The sequence below is a fragment of the Leucopleurus acutus genome, assembly GCF_964270905.1.
Source record: "Leucopleurus acutus genome assembly, chromosome: 6".
In the NCBI taxonomy this organism is placed as follows: domain Eukaryota; kingdom Metazoa; phylum Chordata; class Mammalia; order Artiodactyla; family Delphinidae; genus Leucopleurus; species Leucopleurus acutus.
Genome location: NC_139149.1, coordinates 55,831,279 through 55,853,137, shown reverse-complemented (window position 1 = coordinate 55,853,137; position 21,859 = coordinate 55,831,279). Strand labels below are relative to the sequence as shown.

Below are 21,859 nucleotides of genomic sequence, written 5' to 3'. Positions count from 1 at the left end.
ACACTTAAAGTGTCTTTCACTAGGAAGTTGCTTAGGGTATTCCTTTCATCGTGACCTGGAAGGGAAGTGCAGAATTCCTGGTTTCTGAATTGGCGTATGAAGTTTCCAACTGGGCAAGGAGGCATGAAATTTCTGGCACTGTCTCCTTCCTAACCTTTTCCTATCTGCCTTGCTCTTATCCTCTGATCCCCAGCCGTCTCTGGCTCACACTTGACCTCACTCTAAGAGCAGTTCTGGTTGTGGGTAGAGGGTACCTCAGAAGGTCATTGGCTCAGGATGGTACTCCATTCTACCCTGAAATCCTCTGCCTGGTACATGGTCCTCGTCTACCACCGTCTCTTCTGACCACGCCGCCTCTTTGCCTTGGCTCCTGGTCCTTTATTCTAACGTCCTTAACCTGGGTCTGTCTCACTGGTGCCTTGCCTGCCTGTCTCTGCTAAGCTCTTCTTCTTGGACTTGATCTGTGTTCTTCCCCATCTCCCTGACACTGCTAGACCTCTTGTGGGCCTACTGTGGCTATTTCCACCCAAGACCCCAGGAAAAAAGACATCTGTGTCCTAATCTCTGTTGTGCTACCAGAAGACTGACTTCAGGCTGAACTGCCCTGGACTCAGTTTTCTCTCTCTCTGTGAGTAGAGGCTGTATTAGGTTATCTCTAGGGTCTCTTAGAATTAGAAAACTCTAGGAGCCATCAGGACTCTTTCCCACCTCCCTTTACTCTCAATCTTCTGACTCTGTTTCAAAGAACGAAGTGCAAAGCACTGTGACATGCAGGTCACATCACCATCACCCAGTTAGAAAGACAGAAGATCACAGCATTTGTCTTTATTTGCACCACGTTGTATAATTTACAGAGTGTAAGGCGATGCCTTCAGAATCTTGCTTACGCTTGTGAAGATGTGTCCCCGGCATTTGAAGGGAGTTCCTCCACATAAGCAGCAGGAAAATGGCCTTTTTTTCCCTTTAAAGAACCAAACCACCATCCTTCATCTTTCTTCTTGTGTATAGTCACAATGTCACCTGTAAAAATGCACATACATATAGTTAAACAAGTGGGTTTCTGCACTTAAGCATGTGCCCGAGTCTGATCAGTAAGACAGTTTTTAAGGAGATCCTGCTTTCAAGGAGTTACTTGGTAGCATCATTTTTCTGCATGTGATTCAGATGAAGCAAAATTTATTGACCACCTCTGCACGAAGCAGGCAGAATGCAGAGAATATTAAAAAGAGTAAGGTAATGGACAACAAGTTGTGCCATAAAATAGTTGGATTAAAAACAAAATCGCTTTGGATCCTATGTCCTCGTGCTGCCTGGCTCACTTTGGATAGAGGTGATGGGTCATCCCCAAACTCTTTCTTGGTGTCTGTGCTTTAAGGGTTCCTCATGTTGGTGGCCAAAATAGTTTGGTGTGTTGACTACTAAGAGTATGTCTCAAGCTTCCAGACTTTTCTTTAGATCGAGGCAGCTTCTCTCCATTATATGAGCCAGCTTCAGAGTCCAAAGTTCCAACTCACAGCTTTGCATGACAATATAACTCCCTATTCAACAATGTAGATAATTTGAATAAAATATCAATTTGAGGAAAATACTCCTTTAAAGCAATGATTCAAATAAACAGAATTCCTAGGAAACCCATGGCTCTTCTCTAATTCTCTATTAAAAAGAAAAAAAACACATTCCCTGTCTTGTAAGAGAGAGTCCTTTCTCTCTGGCTGCTTCCTGTACATCAAAGTGGAAATATCCACTTCCTTAAGGATCCAAGAGCTACTTGATCTTTAAGCATCATCATGAGGTCATTTTCAGTCTTTCTTTCTTTCATTCTTCTCCCCAGTAATTTTCTTTCTAAGGCAAAGGAGACCATTGATCCCCCTTCTATCTCTCCTTAGTCACATCACTATTTATTCTTGCAGGAGATCATTCTCAGGCTAAGGTTTCCATCTAATGAGTTCTCTCAGGTCAGTAGATTGACACAGCCTACTATCGGAATTCAAACGAATAACTTAAAATTTTATCACCAGCTTCCCTAAGCCTCCAACGAACTCGTTCCATTTAAAGAACCCACAGGATATAATGTATAAGTAGGCTTTGCAACCAACAGAACTGAAGACAAGATGATCAATTTGTGTTAACTATGTAACTCAGACTCAGGACCCTGGGTTCTAGGTGGCATCTGGGAAGTGTGTTTTAATTCATATGGAAAGTGGGACTACTGCATTTCATTTACTCACTGGTGTAGGTAGCCTTAGGATGACATGATGAGTAACGAACTGACTTCTATAACACTGAAAACTTTTAAATTAAAGGCAACATTGATTTAAGATGCATGCAGGAGAGAGTCTACTTTCCTTTTTTCTTGTCTTTACTTATGTCTGAGCTACAAGGAAAAGTAACTGCCTGGAGAACTCTGACTGGCAAACTGAAAAGGAGTACCTATGAACCAATAGCAAATACATGGTATCCCTGTTGTTTGGCTGCAAAATCTATCTCAACTTTCTGTTGGTTCTGGGCACCATGTCCTGGTCATGGATTATAAATTTTCTCCTATGACAATTCTTTCTCACTAACCATTTCATTTCCAGATCCCTGCCTTAGCTTACCATCCAAATGTGGTTGCTAATTGGACACACAGAGAAAGTTGAGGCTGGTGACTTTTTCTTGTTTAATAATCTTGGGGTCTACACCATCCATTATATAATAACCTTTCCATGTTAAACAAAAATCTGTGACACAAAGAAGGGGGTGTGATTCCTTTAACTGGTCGTAAAACCCTTTTTTGAGAGAGAAGTGTGAGAAACATTAAGCTGGGAGTCCTTTGACCGGGTTTAGAACTGGCACTTAGACTAAGCCATGAGAGGAAGTCACTTCACATTCTTGTATGAGTAACTTTCTGAAAAGGAAAAAGGTGGGGCTACCTCTCTGATAACTTTCCATTACTGACATTCTACCCCAATGGAGCACTGTGATTAAGAGCGTGACTCTGAGTTTCTGAGTCCAAATCCTGTGCCACTACTGCTGGTGACTTTAGCCAAAGTACTTAACCCTTCTGTGCCTCAGTCGTCTCAGTCATAAAATGGGCATAAATAATACCAACCTCAAACGTTTTTTAGGAATATTAAATTGGACAATGTGTTTGCAGCAATGTCTGGCACCTAGTAAACACCAAATATGTGTTAGCTATTTTTATCATGTGACCTTTCTTTTTGATGTGCTTTATCTTTATCTTCTAAGAAGAGTGATTGTAAACCTGAACTGCTTTGACCTGGTAATAACTTTTTTTTTTTCCATAGAAAACAATTTTATGGTTACCGAAAGGGAAGGGGGGTGGGATAAATTAGGAATTTGGGATTAACATATACACACTACTATATATAAAAGAGATAAACAGCAAGGACCTACTGTATAGCACCTGGAATTATATTCAATATCTTGTAATAGCCTATAATGGAAAAGAATCTGAAAAAGAACATGTATGTGTGTGTATATATACAGATGTATACTTATATATGTGTATATATATATCTATACATGTATACACACATAAATATATACATGTATATGTAACTGAACCACCATGCCATACACCTGAAAATAACACCTTGCAAATCAATTATACTTTGATAAAAAATTAATATATAAGAGATATTCATTTGGTTAAGAGTAATACATATCCTTGTTTTTAAGACAAACTGCAATTATTTATTTATTTATCTTTGTTCTTCAGCAAACATCTAAGAGGGAAGAAGAAACCAAAGAATAAGTAGTCAGTCAAATAATAGATTTGAACTTAGTCTGATAACAGCCAGGCTATGAATGCATGACCTGGTAATAACTTTTAAGGCTAAGACAAGAGTTTTTTTCAAGTTAAAAATTTCAATATGGGAAGGCAATTCAACTATTTGAGAATGATTCTTACCTTTTTCCAAATTCAGTTCATCATCTTGCCTGGCTTGGAAAGAATATAAGGCCTTGCAGAGACCATTGCCGAGCTGGGTCACACCGGAGGCTGAAAGTTGGATCAAGTTATAATGACTCATGCTGGGTCAGTAGGCAAGATGCACATGGTGGGCAGTGGTCTAGTTTTTCAGCCGTGTAGTGCAGAGCTTAAATATATTGAAATCTTCCCAAAAGGAAAGTTTATAATTGTATATAACATTCATTCTTTGATTCAGTAACCATTTCTGATGTACATACTATGTGGACGAACTGTGTATATTACATAATCAAAAGCTCTAACATGGAAAGTAAGTCTGGACAAAAAGTTACTGTAGTATTAATAATGATGACAATTTTAAACTGTTTCCCATGTGAACTTAATCAACATCAGTTAGCTAAGCTGTGTGGTAACTGTATTCATGTTTTGGAAAACCAGCACCAGTTTTGCCAATCAGGAATAGATAGGAGACACTTGGAGCAGGTGCTTCCTCCATCATCCCCAGGTACTTAGGGAACTGTTTCTCAATGATGCAACCACGAGTCTTTAACATACCATGTGGACTACAATGGCCTGGGTTTGATTGAAACTTTTTTGCCAAGTTCTAATCAAGAATCTAGAGAGTCAATGTTATGGTTACTATAGTTGAACAATGACGGATGACAGGTGCTTGCATGTATATGTGTGTGTGTGTGTGTGTGTGTGTGTTGAAAGGTAAAAGGCAGTGGGGGTGTGGATGGAAAATGACTAAAGTCAGGTGGCTGAACACAGGAGGCGGGTAGGCCTTGGGATCACCGTGTTTCCTGAAAAGAGGTTGGGATTTGCATGGCAATTTGGAGGAGTCTGTGGAGACAAAACTGTAGAGTCCTCCCAATGTTTCCAGGCTGAGTGTGTGGACAGCAAACTGCAGGCTGTCTGAATAACATGGAGGCCAGTGACTGGAGGTACCTTCTCATATTAGAGAATTCTTTTCCCAACCCTCCAATCTTCTTGAGTCCTTCCCACCTTTTGGATGACATTTGCACAGAAAGCTACACATTTTAACAAATTAAGCAGTCCTAATTGAAACGTAAATTTCTTTGAGCCGATTTATGTCAATGTGGCTCTGAAAATAAAATATAATTTTGGCAATGTGCTTTACTGATAGGACCCAGCCCCACATTATTCTGGGCATGAGATTACCTGTAGATGAAGAACTTGGAATTCTCTGCCCACCAGAAGATGACCTGCTCACAACATTCTCTAATCTCTTTGTCAGAAAAGGCCGAGATATTTTTACAGAACTATGTGTCTGCTGCTGTTTGAATAGTTAAAAAAAAAAAAAAAAAGTCATTTTTTACAACATTGTCATCAAAAGTATTTGCGAAAAGTAACTATTCTGCAGCTGTTTTCCTCAGGAATTTGTTTTTCAATCGTTGGGAGGAGGGTATAAAGAAAAAATTCAATACATTCCTAAACCCTACTCTAGCACATTCTTGTTTCTGAGACCTTAATATTTTCAGAATTAGACAATTACCATATTTTACAGCCTGTATTTGCAATTCTGACCTGTACCCCTAGGCCAAATAGTAACATTTCCAGCATTCTACAAATTTAACTTGGTTTTAAAGCAAGTGAAATGATCATGACTCTGTGTAAATGACTGAGACCCTTTTAGAGCTTGAGTCTCTTAGAAAGAAAACTGTCCCTTCATCACAAGGTGGTTACAGCTCCTTCTTCTTGTAGGAAATGGAAAACAGCTACCTGTGTATATTCACACGCTCATCAATTCCTAGAGTGTAACACTGGGAAAATTCATGTGTGTGAATTTTTCAAATTGTGCACACGCATTCTCTACATTAGGTACTATGTTAAATGGATGAGACTACTGCATATCACAAAATCTTACAATTTAGGTCTGTATGAATACTAAGATTTTGATTTAATAGAAATTTTACTATAACAGCATGTTCAAAGGATAAAGTGAGAAGTATGAGAAGGAAGAAGGAACCCAAAGTGTTTTTAACTCATTAATTTATATATGAATACAAAGCATGTATTCATTTGTGTTTAGCTCGTTACTGTGCTCAAAAAATAAATAAATGTATCTTAAAATTGTGCAACTGGGGATTTGAGCATATGGCATATATAATTCGTAACAGTTTTTTTGGCCTGTTGCTGCCTTAAGCCATTCCACCCAGCAAGCCCAGTCCAGAAATTATAGCCAACCTTTTAAATGCTTACCTTTTCTTTCCACTTGAAGATGGAGTTACTACAGACATGGCTGGGTTGAGGTCTTTGCTCAAGTTCTGCTAAGACGGATGACAGTTTATAGGCGTTTGCTTGCAAAAGCATTAGTTTCAAGTTATTCTGTGGATACATCATTTGACCATATGAGTAAACTTCTAGAAAATTTTGAGGCACAACTGCGTGGGTAAAGGGATATCAGGATAACTTCCAAAATGACAAAGAGGTCCAGAAAAATACACATTCAACTCATTTGCAACTCATATGCAGAAAATGCTGAAGAGAGAAAAACAATGGACACTTTAAGTAGTCTAGAGGAAAGCCTTAGTTGTTGAGTGTGTCGTATTCTAGACCCTTGTAAATAAGGTAAACCAGAAACCTTGATAGGTATATTACTCAGCATTTTGTGGCAATGAATCGCGTTACTCGAATTTCTGCTGAGGAATGAGGTAGAGAATAATAAGTGTTGATTGCAGAAGGTAGGCTTTCGGAAGGCTTTGAAGAAAGGCAATGGTGCCATGGGCACTTAACATAAAGAACAGAAGTGAACTCTTATCAACAGAATCAAACTAAAATGATGTGAGTCAGGGTTTTGTTGTTTATGTTATTGTTTCTTGAAGAGGTGAGGTCTTATATTACCCAGAAAGTCTGCAGTAACACTTCTGGAAACTAGAAACTATATTCTGGGGTATTTGAATATAAAAATAAAGACTGAAACTAAAGCTATTCTCCTAGTCTCTCCTGTTCTGATTTGACCTTGAGCTAGAAACTTTATAATGACTTCTCTGTCAAGTTGTAAATCAAATCATAGAATCTAAATATTGGAAGGGGTCTGCTTATCCAATCTTCTCCTCACCATTGTCTCTCCCTTTTCCACACTTCCCGCCTGGGGGTTCCTAATCCTAACATCCCGGCCAGGGGGTCACAGCCATGGAGCAAACACCTCCAATCATTGGGGAAGGGCTCTAATCCTTGGAACAATCCACTGCATGGTGGGCAGGCTCAGCGAGGATGAAATCAAAAGCTCCCCCATAGCTTCTAGCCTTAGATCTAGTCTGTACTTGAGAGCATCACAGATCAAGTCTCTCTGCTCTGTGGTGCTCCTTCTGGTATCCAAAGACAATATCTGCTCTAAATACCTCCAGTTTCCACAACAATTTCTCAGAGAATATGGCTTGCCAACATTCTTGCTTCAAACATAGCACTTCAAGGACCAAGAGTCAATGAATTAGGAAGAATTTCTGTGAAACAGAGCTTCTCCCTGCAAGAAACCTTCTCTGCGTAACACAAAATCAGTCTACCACTATCACGAGTTTCCTTCCGTTAGAGGCAGACGTGCGTGACCGAATTACATGGATATTTGGCACCTACTATATGAAGGCTCTTATTTGCTCCATCACTAGATCATAAACACCATAAATTCAGGGGTCAGATCATCTCCCATCTTGCATCCTCCACTGTGTGAATCAGGCCAGTTGTGTACCAAGATGATCCTAATAACGTGTTCTATGTCAATGACAAAATTTTATGCAAGAACCCAAAGAAATAAACTTAAATCTTAATGCCATCATAAAATGCTCCATATGACTTTCTTTTGGTAAATATCATTTACATCGAATTAATTAACTAAACATTTTATGCTGTCACAGAAAATGTCTAACAGCCTGTTTTATAATTTTATAAAAATTGTAGCCATATGTCACTGCAAGGATATTAGACCTCTGTTCCCAAGTGAACAGAATTCAGGCCTGTCTTTTCACAGAAAGTGTCAGGTTTATTTCTGCAACACCACCTCCATTAAAGGAAGCCACTGCTAAAAAACAGATAAACTGTACCTGGCTGCATCTGTCTACTTTTACCAAAGAACTATTGAAATTGCTCATTTGGACAGAATTATTAGGTACCTACTTTTACAAGAGAGTTGTTTAGACTACGTGCAAGGTAAGGAAAGCTGGTTCAGCTTCCTGGATCCTACAAAACATTGATAAAATTTTGATCTCTTCCTGAATTCTTCTCAGATTAACCGCAGTCAACTTCCTCTCCAATCACAGCAGAAACCCTGTATCTTGTACACATAGGTCATAGTATCTGTTCATTTTTATTCCTGTTTAAAATTCATGGGCCTTTACTAACTGCCCTTATAATGTGGGTTCTTCTGAAGAGGCTGCATTGCCCACAAATCCCAACAAATGTCTCGGGGCTGCCGCAGTCCAGCCTTTCAGCAAAAAGGCCCGGAGGTGCCTCTCCCTGCCCTCCGCTGACAGTATGTCCCCCTTCCTTCAAAACAACCTTGGCCTCTGAAGTTTTTTTCCTTGTTTCCCTGGAAGCTCTTGCCTCACACCCCAGTCGGCCATCTTCCTTCTGTGCGGCCACATCTCTCCTTTCCCCTGTTATACTCGGAAGACCCTGATGTTAGCTCAAGGATGAATGGAAAACAGCATCTCAATGATAATTACCAGGATTTCAATTCTCCTCTGTGCCCTGTGCTAGCATTTTCTAAATAATTCATCATCCTCACAAAACCCCTTAGGTAGCAACATCCCTCTTTAAAGATGAGAAAACTAAACTTGTCCCAGGTCCCTGTAAAAGGCAGAGCTAGATGCAGGCCTCTCTGAATGCAGACGCTGTGTTTTTGGTCACATCTGTTAACTGGAGTAAAGTACACATGGTCTTCAGACCTTACTTGAATGATTCTATTTGGGGGAATTCTATTTTAGGCACTTTTTCCCCCCCCCTGGGAGGACACTAAATCAAACATTTCTAAGTAGCTGGATTTTTCCAGATTCCTCAAACCACTTGTCAAGGAGCTGAGTGTACAAGCTCTCTGACTAGACTGTTCTATGTCATGAGAAAGGAAAGGCAAACAGAGGTCAAATGGTCCAGAAAACAAGCATTCCCAAAATAGCTCCTTCATCATTAAATCTAGGAAATGGCATTCTGCAAATGTTTACCTCGTCCATTAAGGCTGCTGTGCTTTTTTGGCTCTCTGTGTCTGAGAAGCAGGGGTGGCTGGAGTATGCTTTCAGCATTCGTTCCAGGCCTGAAAGTGAAATAAGGCTGTCAGTCTCTGTTCCTCTGGTCCTAGTGGGACACAACTGGCAGGTGGTTATACTCGGAGGGAGCCTGAGCCCAGAAGTGATGCCGGGAGCATTTCCCAAATGGCTGGGCCTGTTTCTGTGTGTAGTTGTTACTAAATTTTACTGAATGGGTGACCTGTACCTTCATTTAATGGGATTTGAGAAATGCTGGTGCTTAAGGAGTCTTGATTGTTATTTTTCAAGATGAGATTTTGCATCCTCCTTGTTGACCCATTCCATGGTGGATTCCTAACATTTACCCCCATGTTAAGCTCTCCTCCACTGATATTTACATTTCTAAACATTTTGCTCTCTTGGATTTCCTATCAAGTATTACATTGCAACAGGGTTCTCTGGTCCACATAAAATAAGCTCTACATATCAGAATCATAAAAGTAGAGTTGTTTTTATTACCTGTAACACTTTAGAGCTGCTTCACGTTCTCACATACCTAACGTCTAAGTACAGGACTTAATTTGAATGACTTTCACATCATTCAGGAAGTTAGTTTAAAAAGAAACAAACAAGTGGTGATCATTCTGTAATGTACAGAAATACTGAATCATTATGTTGTGCACCTAGAACTAATGTAGTGTTGTACGTCAATTATACTTCAATTAAAAAAATTTATATAAATTTAAAAAATTTAAAAACAACCTATTAGCACCCCCCAATAGAATAAAATAATATGGGGGAAATAAATAAATAAACACAAGGAAATGAAAAGCCTTGTACACAGGAGGTTTACTGTGTTTTAAACCAAACAAATTGTCCCTCATATCAGCCAATTTCAGGAACACTGTAAAATGCTACACTTCTGGAAATGGTGGTATAGTACTTGTATAGATCTCACAGACCAGAATGTCATTTTCAATTTTTTTTGCTCTCTCCTTGCTTTTTCATTTTTCTTTATTCACACAAATTAGGTTTTATATCTGGTCTTTTAAATGAGATGATCTCTGCACCAGTCAGCAAAAGCAGAATCACCCTAACTCTGGATGAAACCTCCGAGTAGAATACCTTCCCTTACCAGGCCAGTCAAAGAGGTAATTACACACCTTCCTGGTCTCGCGAGGCTTTTTCAATATCTTTTTGCAGTCTCAACAGTTTTGACTTTATTGAAGATGCCTGTCGCTCTTTACTCATTGCATTTTTAGGATCTTCTTCCTTTAGGAATAAAAAAAAGGAAGTTTAACAATTTAAAGGGAAAAAAGTAAGAGTTGCTACTCCTAGTCGCACTGAGACTTTCACTGACTGTATTCAATTTTAACTTGATGGAAGAAAAAAGAAAAAAAAATAAAAGCAGGGTAACCTCTGGTTTTCTACAGATTGGTCTACCTTTTCTAGACCTACTGAATAAGAAGACAGCTCCTCGTTTACAACTTGTAAGTGTATAGCTGAGCACTTTCTTTAATAGATAAAAATTATTCTTGGAGGGTGAACGTTACTATGGCTATTTCATAGGAGCATGTGGCTCACCAAGGGAAGGGGCATGAAAGCTTCAAGGAGACTAGCTGACTTAACCAGCACATTTCAGTTGAGGGGTAGGAGGGCAAAGGGTACTCCTTGCAGGAGAAATGGCACAAGCAAAGGACAGAGGGAGAGTTGTGTGAAATGTATGGGGAACAATAAACAGACCAGTTGCTTGAGCAAATGTAGTGGAAGAAAAAATTGTCTAAGTAGTTTAGGTCAGATTTTCAGGCTGAAGTAGGGATTTTATCATGTAGGTTATGAGAACCATTAACAATAGCAGAGCTTTCATATACATTATTTCCAGAGTTGAAAGAAAAAAAAGGATGTTAGGACACAGTTTAAATGCCTAGTAACAAGTCAAAGCAAATATCCTACAGTGATATGCAACTTAAAATGATTAAAACCTTTATGTGAAAAAAGAAAAAGGATGTTAGGGTCAGGTTGGGAGGCGGCTGAACATAAGTGCAGTAGATGGACAGAAACCTTGGAGAAAGGGAAAACTGATGACTGAAGATGGAAGTGCAGGAGTCAGGACTTATCTGGTAGGAAGGAGAAAAGCGAGGACCCTGAATATTGGTGGAGAGATTAGCTTTAGATAGACTGTCCTGAAGAAAGAGAAGAGAAGATTTAGAGCAAAGAGAATAATAGCCTTTACAAAAATATAATGTAGAGACTAAAATATTTAATATACATACTGTGTATTATATATTATAAAAATTTTCTCTATATCCTTTATTACATGTGACTCTTTGTGATTCTTATAACAACTCGACGAGATTGGTTTTATTTTCCCCATTTTACCTGTGACACTCAGAAATAAATGAAGGCCCAAGACGAAACAGCTAGTAAGTAATTACTGATGAAACCCAACTCCTGTGACTCCCAATTCTCCACCAGAGTCCACTCCTTCACATGTCTGCCTGAGGCTGAGGCCCAAGCTGACGTTACCTCTGCAGGTGAGCTCCGAGTGAACTGCAAGGATGCTTCAGTCCAACCCTCAGTCCTTCCTTGCTGGAGGAATGCACCTCATAATCTGACTCTCATGCCAGTCCAAGACTTCATTTGGTTTCTTTGGGGATGCCTATATTGTTCACAAATGTATTTCCACGGATAGATCACTACTGGATCAACTTGAGATAGATTAAACTGCCGTCGTTAACTTTCTTAAATTTGTCCTTCTCTTTCAAAAATTTGTCAGAAAGAACATCAAAACCAGAGGAGGCATTTAAACTGCAGATACAATCTTTTGAACATGGCCTTTACAGTAACCTTACAAATATTTTTCACACTGATCACCAGCCCTCCAATATTCACATTCAGATAGTTCTCCTGTCTTACCCTCGTCCATGTAGATTTCATAGCACTCTATAAAAGCCAGTCTACACTTACTGCCAATGACTATAAAGTCAGATTTTGGAGGTGTTTTGCTTTAAGAATATTAGGACAATCCTATTCACCCATTTGGAGATACAGTCCATTCTCTTAGACAACAGATACATAGTCGTTAGTTCTGCTGCACTGAAATTGCATAGAAACCAAAAATTCCCATGGGCACATCAAATAAGATAAACCATTGTGGCTACTTCTTTACATTTCAATAGGAGCTTAGTCAAATTTTCAAGGAGAATGACCCTTATTTTATTGACAGGTTAGCTGATAGAGGCATTTTTACAAGAAAGTAATAGATATATTTTATTGTACATTTTCCCATCTCAGTGATCACCTACACGGTTTGGAAGAAAAAAAAAAAGCACTTTCCCCATGTAATCAAATCTTCCTGTCCACTTCCATCTCTACCTTTGTTTCCGCTTTAACAGACATTGCTATTGCTAATTTGCTTTGCCTTTGCCAGGGTCGGAAAAAAAGATTCAATTAAAGAAACAGCCAGCCACTTATTGCTATTTAGATGGTGGGAAGGAGAAAGCCGGTCAGAATTCATTATTGTGTCAGATCTAACTGCCTTCCCCTCTCCCCTCATCTCTTGTTCCCTGAGTGGGGGTCCTGGGATGTTGGTTTTGGCTATACTTTTATAGGAGGACATGACCAGTGGTCCAGTTTTACACAGAGAGAGGGGTGAGCCTCCCAGACTGGACCTTGGAAGTTGAGTGAAATACAGCAGAGGGCCCAGGAAGGAGCAACCAGGAGCTTTTCCTGCAGATTTTGGTAATTAACGATCAGCATCTAGAACACTACAATTAAAACTAACAAGAGGGGAGTGAAGGACAAAATCTTTGAGGCATGACCTGACCCAAGAAGATAAAGAATTTAGCCCAAGAGAGCAAACAGGCAAGATGTCTGGGCTCTGACCAGGGACACTGATCAGTTTTTAGCAAGGAAGGTCATGTGATAGTAGAATCACCTAAATGTCCTCAAAATAAGCCTCTGGAATGGCAATTAATTTATGACAAAGGAGGAAGAATATACAGTGAGAAAAAGCCTCTTCAAAAAATGGTGTTGGGGGCTTCCCTGGTGGCACAGCAGTTGGGGGTCCGCCTGCCGATGCAGGGGATGCGGGTTCGTGCCCCGGTCCGGGAGGATCCCACGTGCCACGGAGCGGCTGGGCCCGTGAGCCATGGCCGCTGAGCCTGCGCGTCCGGAGCCTGTGCTCCGCAACGGGAGAGGCCACAACAGGGTCAGGCCCGCGTACCGCAAAAAAAAAAAAAAATGGTGCTGGGAAAACTGGACAGCTACATGCAAAAGAATCAACTGGATTACTTTCTCTCACCATATATAAAAATAAACTCAAAATGGCTTAAAGACTTAAACATAACACCATAAAACTCCTAGAAGAGAACACAGGCAAAACATTCTCCGACATAAATTGTACCAATGTTTTCTTAGGTTAGTCTCCTAAGGCAATAGAAATAAAAACAAAAATAAACAAATGAGAACTAGTCAAACTTACAAGCTTTTTCACAGCAAAGGAAAGCATAAACAAAACGAAGAAACTACCTACAGAATGGGAGAAAATATTTGCAAAAGATGCGAATGACAAGGGCTTAATTTCCAAAATATACAAGCAGCTCATACAACTCAACAACAAGAAAACAAAAACCCAGTCCAAAAACGGGCAGAAGACCTAAAGAGACATTTCTCCAAAGAAGACATACAGATGGCCAATAGGCACAAGAAAGGATGTTCAACGTCACTAATTATCAGAGAAACACAAATCAAAACTAAAATGAGGTATCACCTCACACCAGTCAGAATGGCCATCATTAAAAAGTCTACAAATAACAGATGCTGGAGAGGGTGTGGAGAAAAGGGAACTCTCATACACTGTTGGTGGGAATGTAAGTTGGTGCAGCCACTGTGGAAAACAGTATAGAGTTTCCTCAGAAAACTAAAAATAGAATTACCATATAATCCAGCAATCCCACTCCTGGGCATATGTCCAGACAAAACTGTAATTCAAAAAGATACATGCGCCCCTATGTTCACAGCAGCACTATTCACAATAGCCAAGACATGGAAACAAGCTAAATGTCCACTGACAGACAAATGGATAAAGAATACGTGGTACATATATACAATGTATATACTACTCACCACAAAAAGAACAGAAAAATGCCATTTGCAGCAACATGGACGCAACTAGAGACTATCATAATAAGTGAAGTAAGTCAGAAAGAGAAAGACAAATACCATATGATATCACTTATATGTGGAATCTAAAATATGACACAAATAAACCTATCTACAAAACAGAAACGTAAAATAGATAGCTAGTGGGAAGCAGCCGCATAGCACAGGGAGATCAGCTCGGTGCTTTGTGACCACCTAGAGGGGGAGGATAGGGAGAGTGGGAGGGAGGGAGACGCAAGAGGGAAGAGATATGGGAACATATGTATATGTATAACTGATTCACTTTGTTATAAAGCAGAAACTAACACACCATTGTAAAGCAATTATACTCCAATAAAGATGTAAAAAAATATATATTGAAAAAACTGGAAGAAAATAAAAACACTGACAACAACAACAACAAAACCAGAATTATGGTCATAGAAAACAGACTGGTGGTTGCCAAGGGGAAGGGGGATGGGGAAGGGATGGAGTGGGAGTTTGGGTTAGCAGATATCAGCTTTTATATATAGACTAGATAAACAACAAGGTCCTACTGTATAGCACAGAGGACTATATTCAATATCCTATGATAAACCATAATGGAAAAGAACATAAAGAAAGAATACATACATATATGTATAACTGAATCACTTTGCTGTATAGCAGTAATTAACACAACATTATAAATCAACTATACTTCAATAAAAAATTAATAAAATAAACTCAAAATGGATTAAAAACTTAAATGTAAGACTTGAAACCATAAAACTTCTAGAAGAAAACACAGGCAGAACATTCTTTGACACTGGTCTTAACAATATTTTTTTTGAATATGTCTCAGGCAAGGGGAACAAAAGCAAAAATAAACAAATGAGACTACATCAAACTAAAAACTTTTGCACAGTGGAAGAAACGTCAACAAAACACAAATGAAACTTCCAACAAAACGAAAAGGCTACCTACTGAATGGGAGAAGAAATCTGCAAATGATTTATCTGACAAGGGGCTAATATCCAAAATATACAAGGAACTCATACAACTCAACATCAAAAAAACCAAACAACCCAATTAAAAACTGGGCAGAGGACCTGAATAGACATTTTTCCAGAGAAGACGTACACATGGCTAACAGGCACATGAAAAGATGCTCAACATTACTAATCATCAGGGAAATGCAAATCAGAACCACAGTGAGCTATCATCTCACACCTGTCAGAATGACCATCATTAAAAATACAACAAATAAGTGTTGGTGAGGATATGGGGAAAAGGGAACTGTGGTACACTGTTGGTGGAAACTACCATACAATCCAGCAGTTCTACTCCTGGGTATATACCTGACGAAAGCAAAAACATTAATTTGAAAAGATATATGCACCCCAGTGTTCACTGCAGCATTACTTACAATAGCCAAGATACTGAAGCAACCTAAGTTCCCATCAATAGATGAATGGATAAAGAAGATTTGTCATATATATAATGGAATATTACTCAGCCACAAAAAAGAATGAAATCTTGCCATTTGTGACAACATGGATGGACCTAGAAGGTATTATTCTAAATGAAATAAGCCAGACAGAGAAAAACAAATACTGCATGATTTCACTTACAGTGGAATCTAAAAAAACAAAGGAACAAACACAACTAAACAAAAACAGAATCATAGGTATAGAGAACAAACAGGTGGTTGACAGGGGAGAGGGTAGAGGAGGAAAGAAATAGGTGAGAGAGATTTAAGAGATACAAACTTTCAGTTACACAATAAATGAATCATAGGTATGAAATGTACATTGTGGGGAATATTAGTCAATAATAATGTGATAACTTTGTAGGCAGATAACAACTAACTTTATCATGGTGATCATTTTGTAATGTATAGAAATATCGAATCACTGTGTTGTGGTCCAGGAACTAACATCATGTTGTAGGTCAATTATACTTCAAAAACAAACAAGCTCAGAGAAAAAGATCAGATTTGTGGTTACCCGAGGTGGGCGCTGGGGAGAGGAGGAATTGGATGAAGGTGGTCAAAAGGTACAAACTTCCAGTTACAAGATAAGTAAGTACTGGGCATGTAACGCACAGCATGATCATAGAATGAACACTGCTGTGTGTTATATATGAAAGCTGTTAGGATAGTAAACCCTAAGAGTTCTCATCACAAGGATAAACGTTTTTTTTCTATTTTTTTAAGGTTCTATCTATATGAGAACGGATGTTCACTAAACTCGTGTAATCATTTCATGATGTATGTAAGTCAAATCATTATGCTGTACACCTGAAACTTATACAGTGCTGTATGTTCATTATATCTCAATAAAACCAGAAGAAAAAAGAAAAGATATAATCCTCTAATTAGGTTAAAGTTTTTCAAAGGCAAGGACCAGAAAGGATGCTGACAATAATTTGCACCTCCTAAGATTCATGCCTCTGTGTGATCCCTTCCCCTTGAGTGTGGGCTGTTTATTGACTTGCTTCTAACAAATAGAATCTGATGAGATGTCACTTCTGAGATTAGCTTATAAAAGACTATGCTTCCATCTTGGACACTCTGGCTCTGTCTCTCCTGCATTGCTAGTTCCAGGGGAAGCAGGCTGATATGCTGTGAGCTCTCCATAGATGGAGAGACCCACACGGCAAGGAACTGATATCTCCAGCTAAAACCGTTCCCCAGGACCAGAGGCTTGCCATCAGCCACGTGAGTGAGCTTAGAAGCGGATCATCTCCCAGTAGAGCACCGAGATGTCTGCGGTCCCAGCTGACACCTTGATTACAGCCCTGTGTGGGACTCGGGCACCCAGCTAACCCACACCTGGATTTCTGACCCACAGAAACTCTGAGATAATAAATGTTTGCTTCAAGCTGTTGAGTTTGGGGGTAAGTTGTTATGCAGCAATAGACAAACCAATGTGATACACAGTATTTATAGAGTGTGAAGATTCAGTCTTGGGGGGAGGGACAGATCAGGAGTTTGGGATTGACATGTACACACGGCTATATTTAAAATAGATAACCAACAAGGACCTACTGTATAGCACAGGGAACTCCGCTCAGTACTCTGTAACAACCTAAATGGGAAAAGAATTTATAAAGGAATAGATACATGTATATGTATAACTGAATCACTTCGCTGTACACCTGAAACTAACACAACATTGTTAATCAACTATGTTCCAATATAAAATAAAAAAATTTTTTTAATTAAAAAAGTAAATGAAATAAAATATTTCCTTCAAAAAAAAAAAAAAAGATTCAGGCTAAAACCCTGTTTGGAGTTCTTCCCTTGCAGAGAATACCAAAGACAGGTTTGCATTGCCCAGTCTGTAAACCACACAGTTTTTAAATTTATACGGACTGTGAAAAAGTCAATATTTTTGTTTCCTTTACAATTGCTCTCAATTCTTTTCAAAATGAATCCCTCAGTATATGACTAAGGTTTCCCATGAACGAAACTTCCTTCCATCCCATACTTACAAAGTAATCAGTTAATAGGAACTCAGATTTATTTTCTGTAGATGAAACTGCGGTTTCTTCCACGAGAGCCTGGATATCATTTTCGACATCTATCTTGCTGATGGCGCAGTGGATCTGCGTGTGGCACTGCAATGCCGAGGAAAGCAGAACAAGGTTGCAGAGGACACGTTTCCCGCCAGTTCTTACCATGCATACCAGAGATGGCGAATTCTTTACTACTCACTGTGGTCAGGGTTTGGCCAAAAACAGAAATATGTTGTGAGTACTGGTTTAAGTTATTGCATAAGAGTTGAATTCTTTCCTTCTCCAGCTCCAGGATGCTCTGCGAAGGATGAAAAATGAGATTAGATCAGCCCACTGTTATACAAAACTGAAGTCACCCACTAAGCACAAACACAACGAAGAAAGTCTGAGTGAGCCGTCCTGTCTGTGCCTCTTGATTACATTATATCCACATTGTGGAGGGGGGTAGTTTCCCAGGACAGGAATGTGATTTGATGTCTGTCTTATTTCATCTTCCATTAGGATCAATTTAACTCACACACTTTCTCCAGGCTTTTGTGGGCCAAAAAGCACATAGGTGGATGCCACAGGTTACCTGATGTTCACAAAGAAGGGGGAGAAAGGAATCATTTGAAAAGAATCTGTGGGTTCCAAAAAAAGAATGAAGCCCAGTAAAACCCACGTCTGTATCCTGGAAATGCAGTCAGACACTGAGTATTTCTAGAATTGTTTGCAGCACATACAAGGCATTCTGCCGGTTCCGGCAGGGACAACGATGATGAGATGCAAATTCTCTGCTTAAGGAAATTATGTGATGAGAGCAGAAGCTTAAAGTCTGATCAATTCATCATCCTGACCTAAAATTAGGCCTGGGGGTCAGAGACCACTCTTGGAAGGTGGCAACACAGCCTCCCTGTTTTATGCGGGATGACAAAAATTCCACTTTTAGAGTTTTATGGCTTTTAGCTAGGAAGAGTAAATAAAGTAAGGGAGGTCACATTTGCCTTGTCAGCTGTTAACATTTTAGAAAAAGTTAGTTATTTGACTCTCACCCCTCACTGCTAGCTGAGCTACAGACTGTTCGTTTTGAGGAAATACAGGGACGCTCAGCAACTAGGCATTGTCCAAGAAGGCTGGGTCAAGTGGAAATGCAGGGGGCATTCCTAAGCCTTGTGAGGGCCATAGGAGGCTGCTGGGTATGTGCCCAGAAGCCCATGAGCTTCGACAGAGGTGGCAAGTGTCCAAGACAACATGCCTCATCCCGTTTCTGTAAGGACAAGGCCTGGGCTTTCCCCCTTTATCCAGAGGCTAGGTTGGTTCCTTTCATACCCGCCATCCCACCCTGCTTCTTCCCACACAGTAAAGAGTACTCATCAATAGTCTTTCCTGAAGAAGAAAGCCTTCTTGGGCAAATTGGTGGGTGGCATTTTCGTGGAAGTAAGAAGGGCGGACTGTGTCTCAAGGCCTTTGGTAGGGTGGAGGTAGGGAGACATCACAAAGGCCACTGGCTTCTCCCATCCTGTCTTTCAGCACACCTGCAGGGGCCACTAGCCTGTCCAGCCTGGTGTTCCTTTATACCCTTGTGTGTAGACTGCATTCACATCCTACTGTTATTTAATCTATGGTATATAATCATTAAATTTTCAAGAAATTTATTTGTGTAATAGTTACATAAAGTTTACCTGTTAACCATTTTTAAGTGTACAGTTCAGTGGCATTAAGTCCATTCACATCGTTGTGAAACCATCACCACTACTCATATCCAGGACTTTTTTCATCTTGCAAAACTGAAGCTCTGTACCCATTGACAATCATTCCCCATTCTCTCTCCCCTCATCTCCCCTGGCAGCCACCATTCTACTTGTTGTCTTCCATGAATTTGACTACCCTAGGTATCTCTTATAAGAGGAATCATACAATATTTGTCTTTTTGTGTCTGGTTTATTTCACTTAGCATAAAGTCTTCAATATTCATGCACATTGTAGCCTGTGTCAGAATTTCCTTCTTTTTTAAGGCTGAATAATGTTCCATTGTCTGTACTTAACCACAGTTTGTTTACTAGTATATAGTCATTTTAATGCTGCTATTAAATGCAAGTGGTAAGAAGCTGGCAGTAACTGTGAACATCTGTGTCAACCACATGCAGATTTCAATTCTGTACCAAGCGTCCTGACATTTGAATCGGGAGGCCTAGAGCTCTGTTCCCCCATGGCTACCTTTTTTGTCTAGTCAGAAGCTGCATAATTTTTGTAAGTCAATGGGAATGAAATACCTTTGTTTCTGCTCTTGGTCTCCTGAGTCTTTCTCCAAAATCTCAAGTACCAGCCATTTAAATGTGCCCTCTGTCCCCCAGGTACAGGTTTAAAGACACAGAAGAGTAGCCTAGTAAATGTAATGCTTCATCAAAGGGCATAAATCATATGCCTCCTCTAACAAATATGTAAAATAAATTCTGCTCAGTGTCTTAGACCTCAAGTGGGACAGTCATCGAAAAGAAAGAGTCTTTATATTATAGGAAAAGATCTAGAAAGCAGCTGTTCTAGTTTAGCACCGTGAGCAAAGGACAGGACAGAAAACAAAAGCCAGGTTTGGGGAACACACTGCATCCCTGCTGGGTAGCTGTTTCTTTACTGTGACAAGTGCTGAGCCACTAGCATCAATCTGAGACTAGAATAACCAGTGTCCCTTGGTGGCGATGGCAATATTTAAAAGATTTTAATTTCATTTCAGGGAAATCATTAAGATGATCTATGTCTGCTCGTGAAGAGAGGCTGAGACAAATTCCACTGTGGGAAGTGGAAATCCATATCTCATTTAATGAATTATTGCTTTCTATTATTTTGTTCTTTTTGTATAAAATAGGTCACAGAGAAGCAAGATACTCTGGAGGACCTCAAATTATCCTCCTGTGCTTTCATAATAGCACATGAGAGGAAAGTGGGATCAAAGAGTTATCAAGGAAGAGTAAATGGAGAGGCTGTCTGGGGCCCAGGCTTCGTGATGATGCACACTCTTCATTCATTCTTTTCACTTCCTGCTGTCCTGACCTTCCGGTTTGTACTACCCGGGGAGATTGGAGTGACTTCATTTTCATCTAAATTGTTTTCATAAAACTGATCAAAGAAGTACCTTGTTTTTTCTATAGCACGAACTCTCAAACTTTAGTACGTCTAGAGATCACCTAGACCCCTTCCTAAAATCATTCAGAAGTTCTGACTTACCCCGTCTAGGAAGGCACTCAGGAATCTGAATTTTAACAAGCACCCTTGACATTGTCTTGGGGCCATAAAGGGCTACAAGAAAATAAATTTTAAAATCATTTATAATTCTTCCACCTAGAGATGACCACTGTTAACATTTTGATGTATTTTAGTCTGTCGAGGTATGTGTATGTATGATTTTATCTTCCTAGTTATCAACCAAATTATTCAAATTGGTATCCTGTTTTTTCACTTAACATTATACATAAGCAGTTTCCAATGCCACTAGTCTCCAAAACACCATTTTAATTAATAGTGCCTTGTGTAGAGTGTATTGATTTATTTAGTCATCTCCTTAAGTTTGGCCATTTGTATTACTTCTTCCCTTTTACTTTTAATGTATTTTTAACAGAAATCTGTATTTTGTTTTTCATCTACTTCCTCAAGATGGATTTATGGAAAGGAAGTTAGGTTTTTCAACCGAGGTTTTAGGAGAGAATTAAACCCTAATGTCCTAAGGCATCTGTTATCTGCAATGAGTTACCATTTCTTCTCTGCATCTAGAGGCTATTAGTCACTACCATCCTTGGGGAACTGAGAAAACAGTCACTCACATTATTTTCTGTGTTCCGTGGTTCAGATGAGGAACACTAGTCGATAATGTGAACATTTTTAAGGCTGTTTGCATTTATTGCAAAAGGCTTTCTAAAATAATTCCTCTAGTAAATACTAACAGTACTAAACATTTGATTTGTGGTCACTTTTGATAGAGTGGCTATTATTATCATTATTATTATTTGGCCACACTGAGCTTTCCACACTTCTAATAAAATTCCATTTTAATTGAGTTCAGCCCACTTTTGTTATGTGTCTTCATGAATATCACATTTTACTCCTGTTGTTTGCA

The 21,859-nt window shown here is 39.4% G+C and overlaps 1 protein-coding gene across 2 annotated transcripts in view; it reads right to left on the bottom strand.

Annotated features, from left to right (window-relative positions):
- Positions 1-833: 833 nt before the first annotated feature.
- NOSTRIN (nitric oxide synthase trafficking) overlaps positions 834-21,859 on the bottom strand; it is a 63,171-nt gene continuing 42,145 nt past the window's right edge. The window contains exons 9-16 of one of the 2 annotated variants that reach the window (XM_082840779.1): positions 17,972-18,070; positions 17,749-17,874; positions 10,293-10,401; positions 9,109-9,197; positions 6,155-6,280; positions 5,114-5,228; positions 3,914-4,003; positions 834-1,020 (exon numbers count right to left, since the gene is read on the bottom strand). In XM_082840779.1, the coding sequence (XP_082696905.1) occupies positions 884-1,020; positions 3,914-4,003; positions 5,114-5,228; positions 6,155-6,280; positions 9,109-9,197; positions 10,293-10,401; positions 17,749-17,874; positions 17,972-18,070 (891 nt within the window). In that variant the 3' untranslated portion in view covers positions 834-883. The remainder of the gene's footprint in view (positions 1,021-3,913; positions 4,004-5,113; positions 5,229-6,154; positions 6,281-9,108; positions 9,198-10,292; positions 10,402-17,748; positions 17,875-17,971; positions 18,071-21,859) is intronic. The other variant, XM_082840780.1, reaches the window with a different exon arrangement.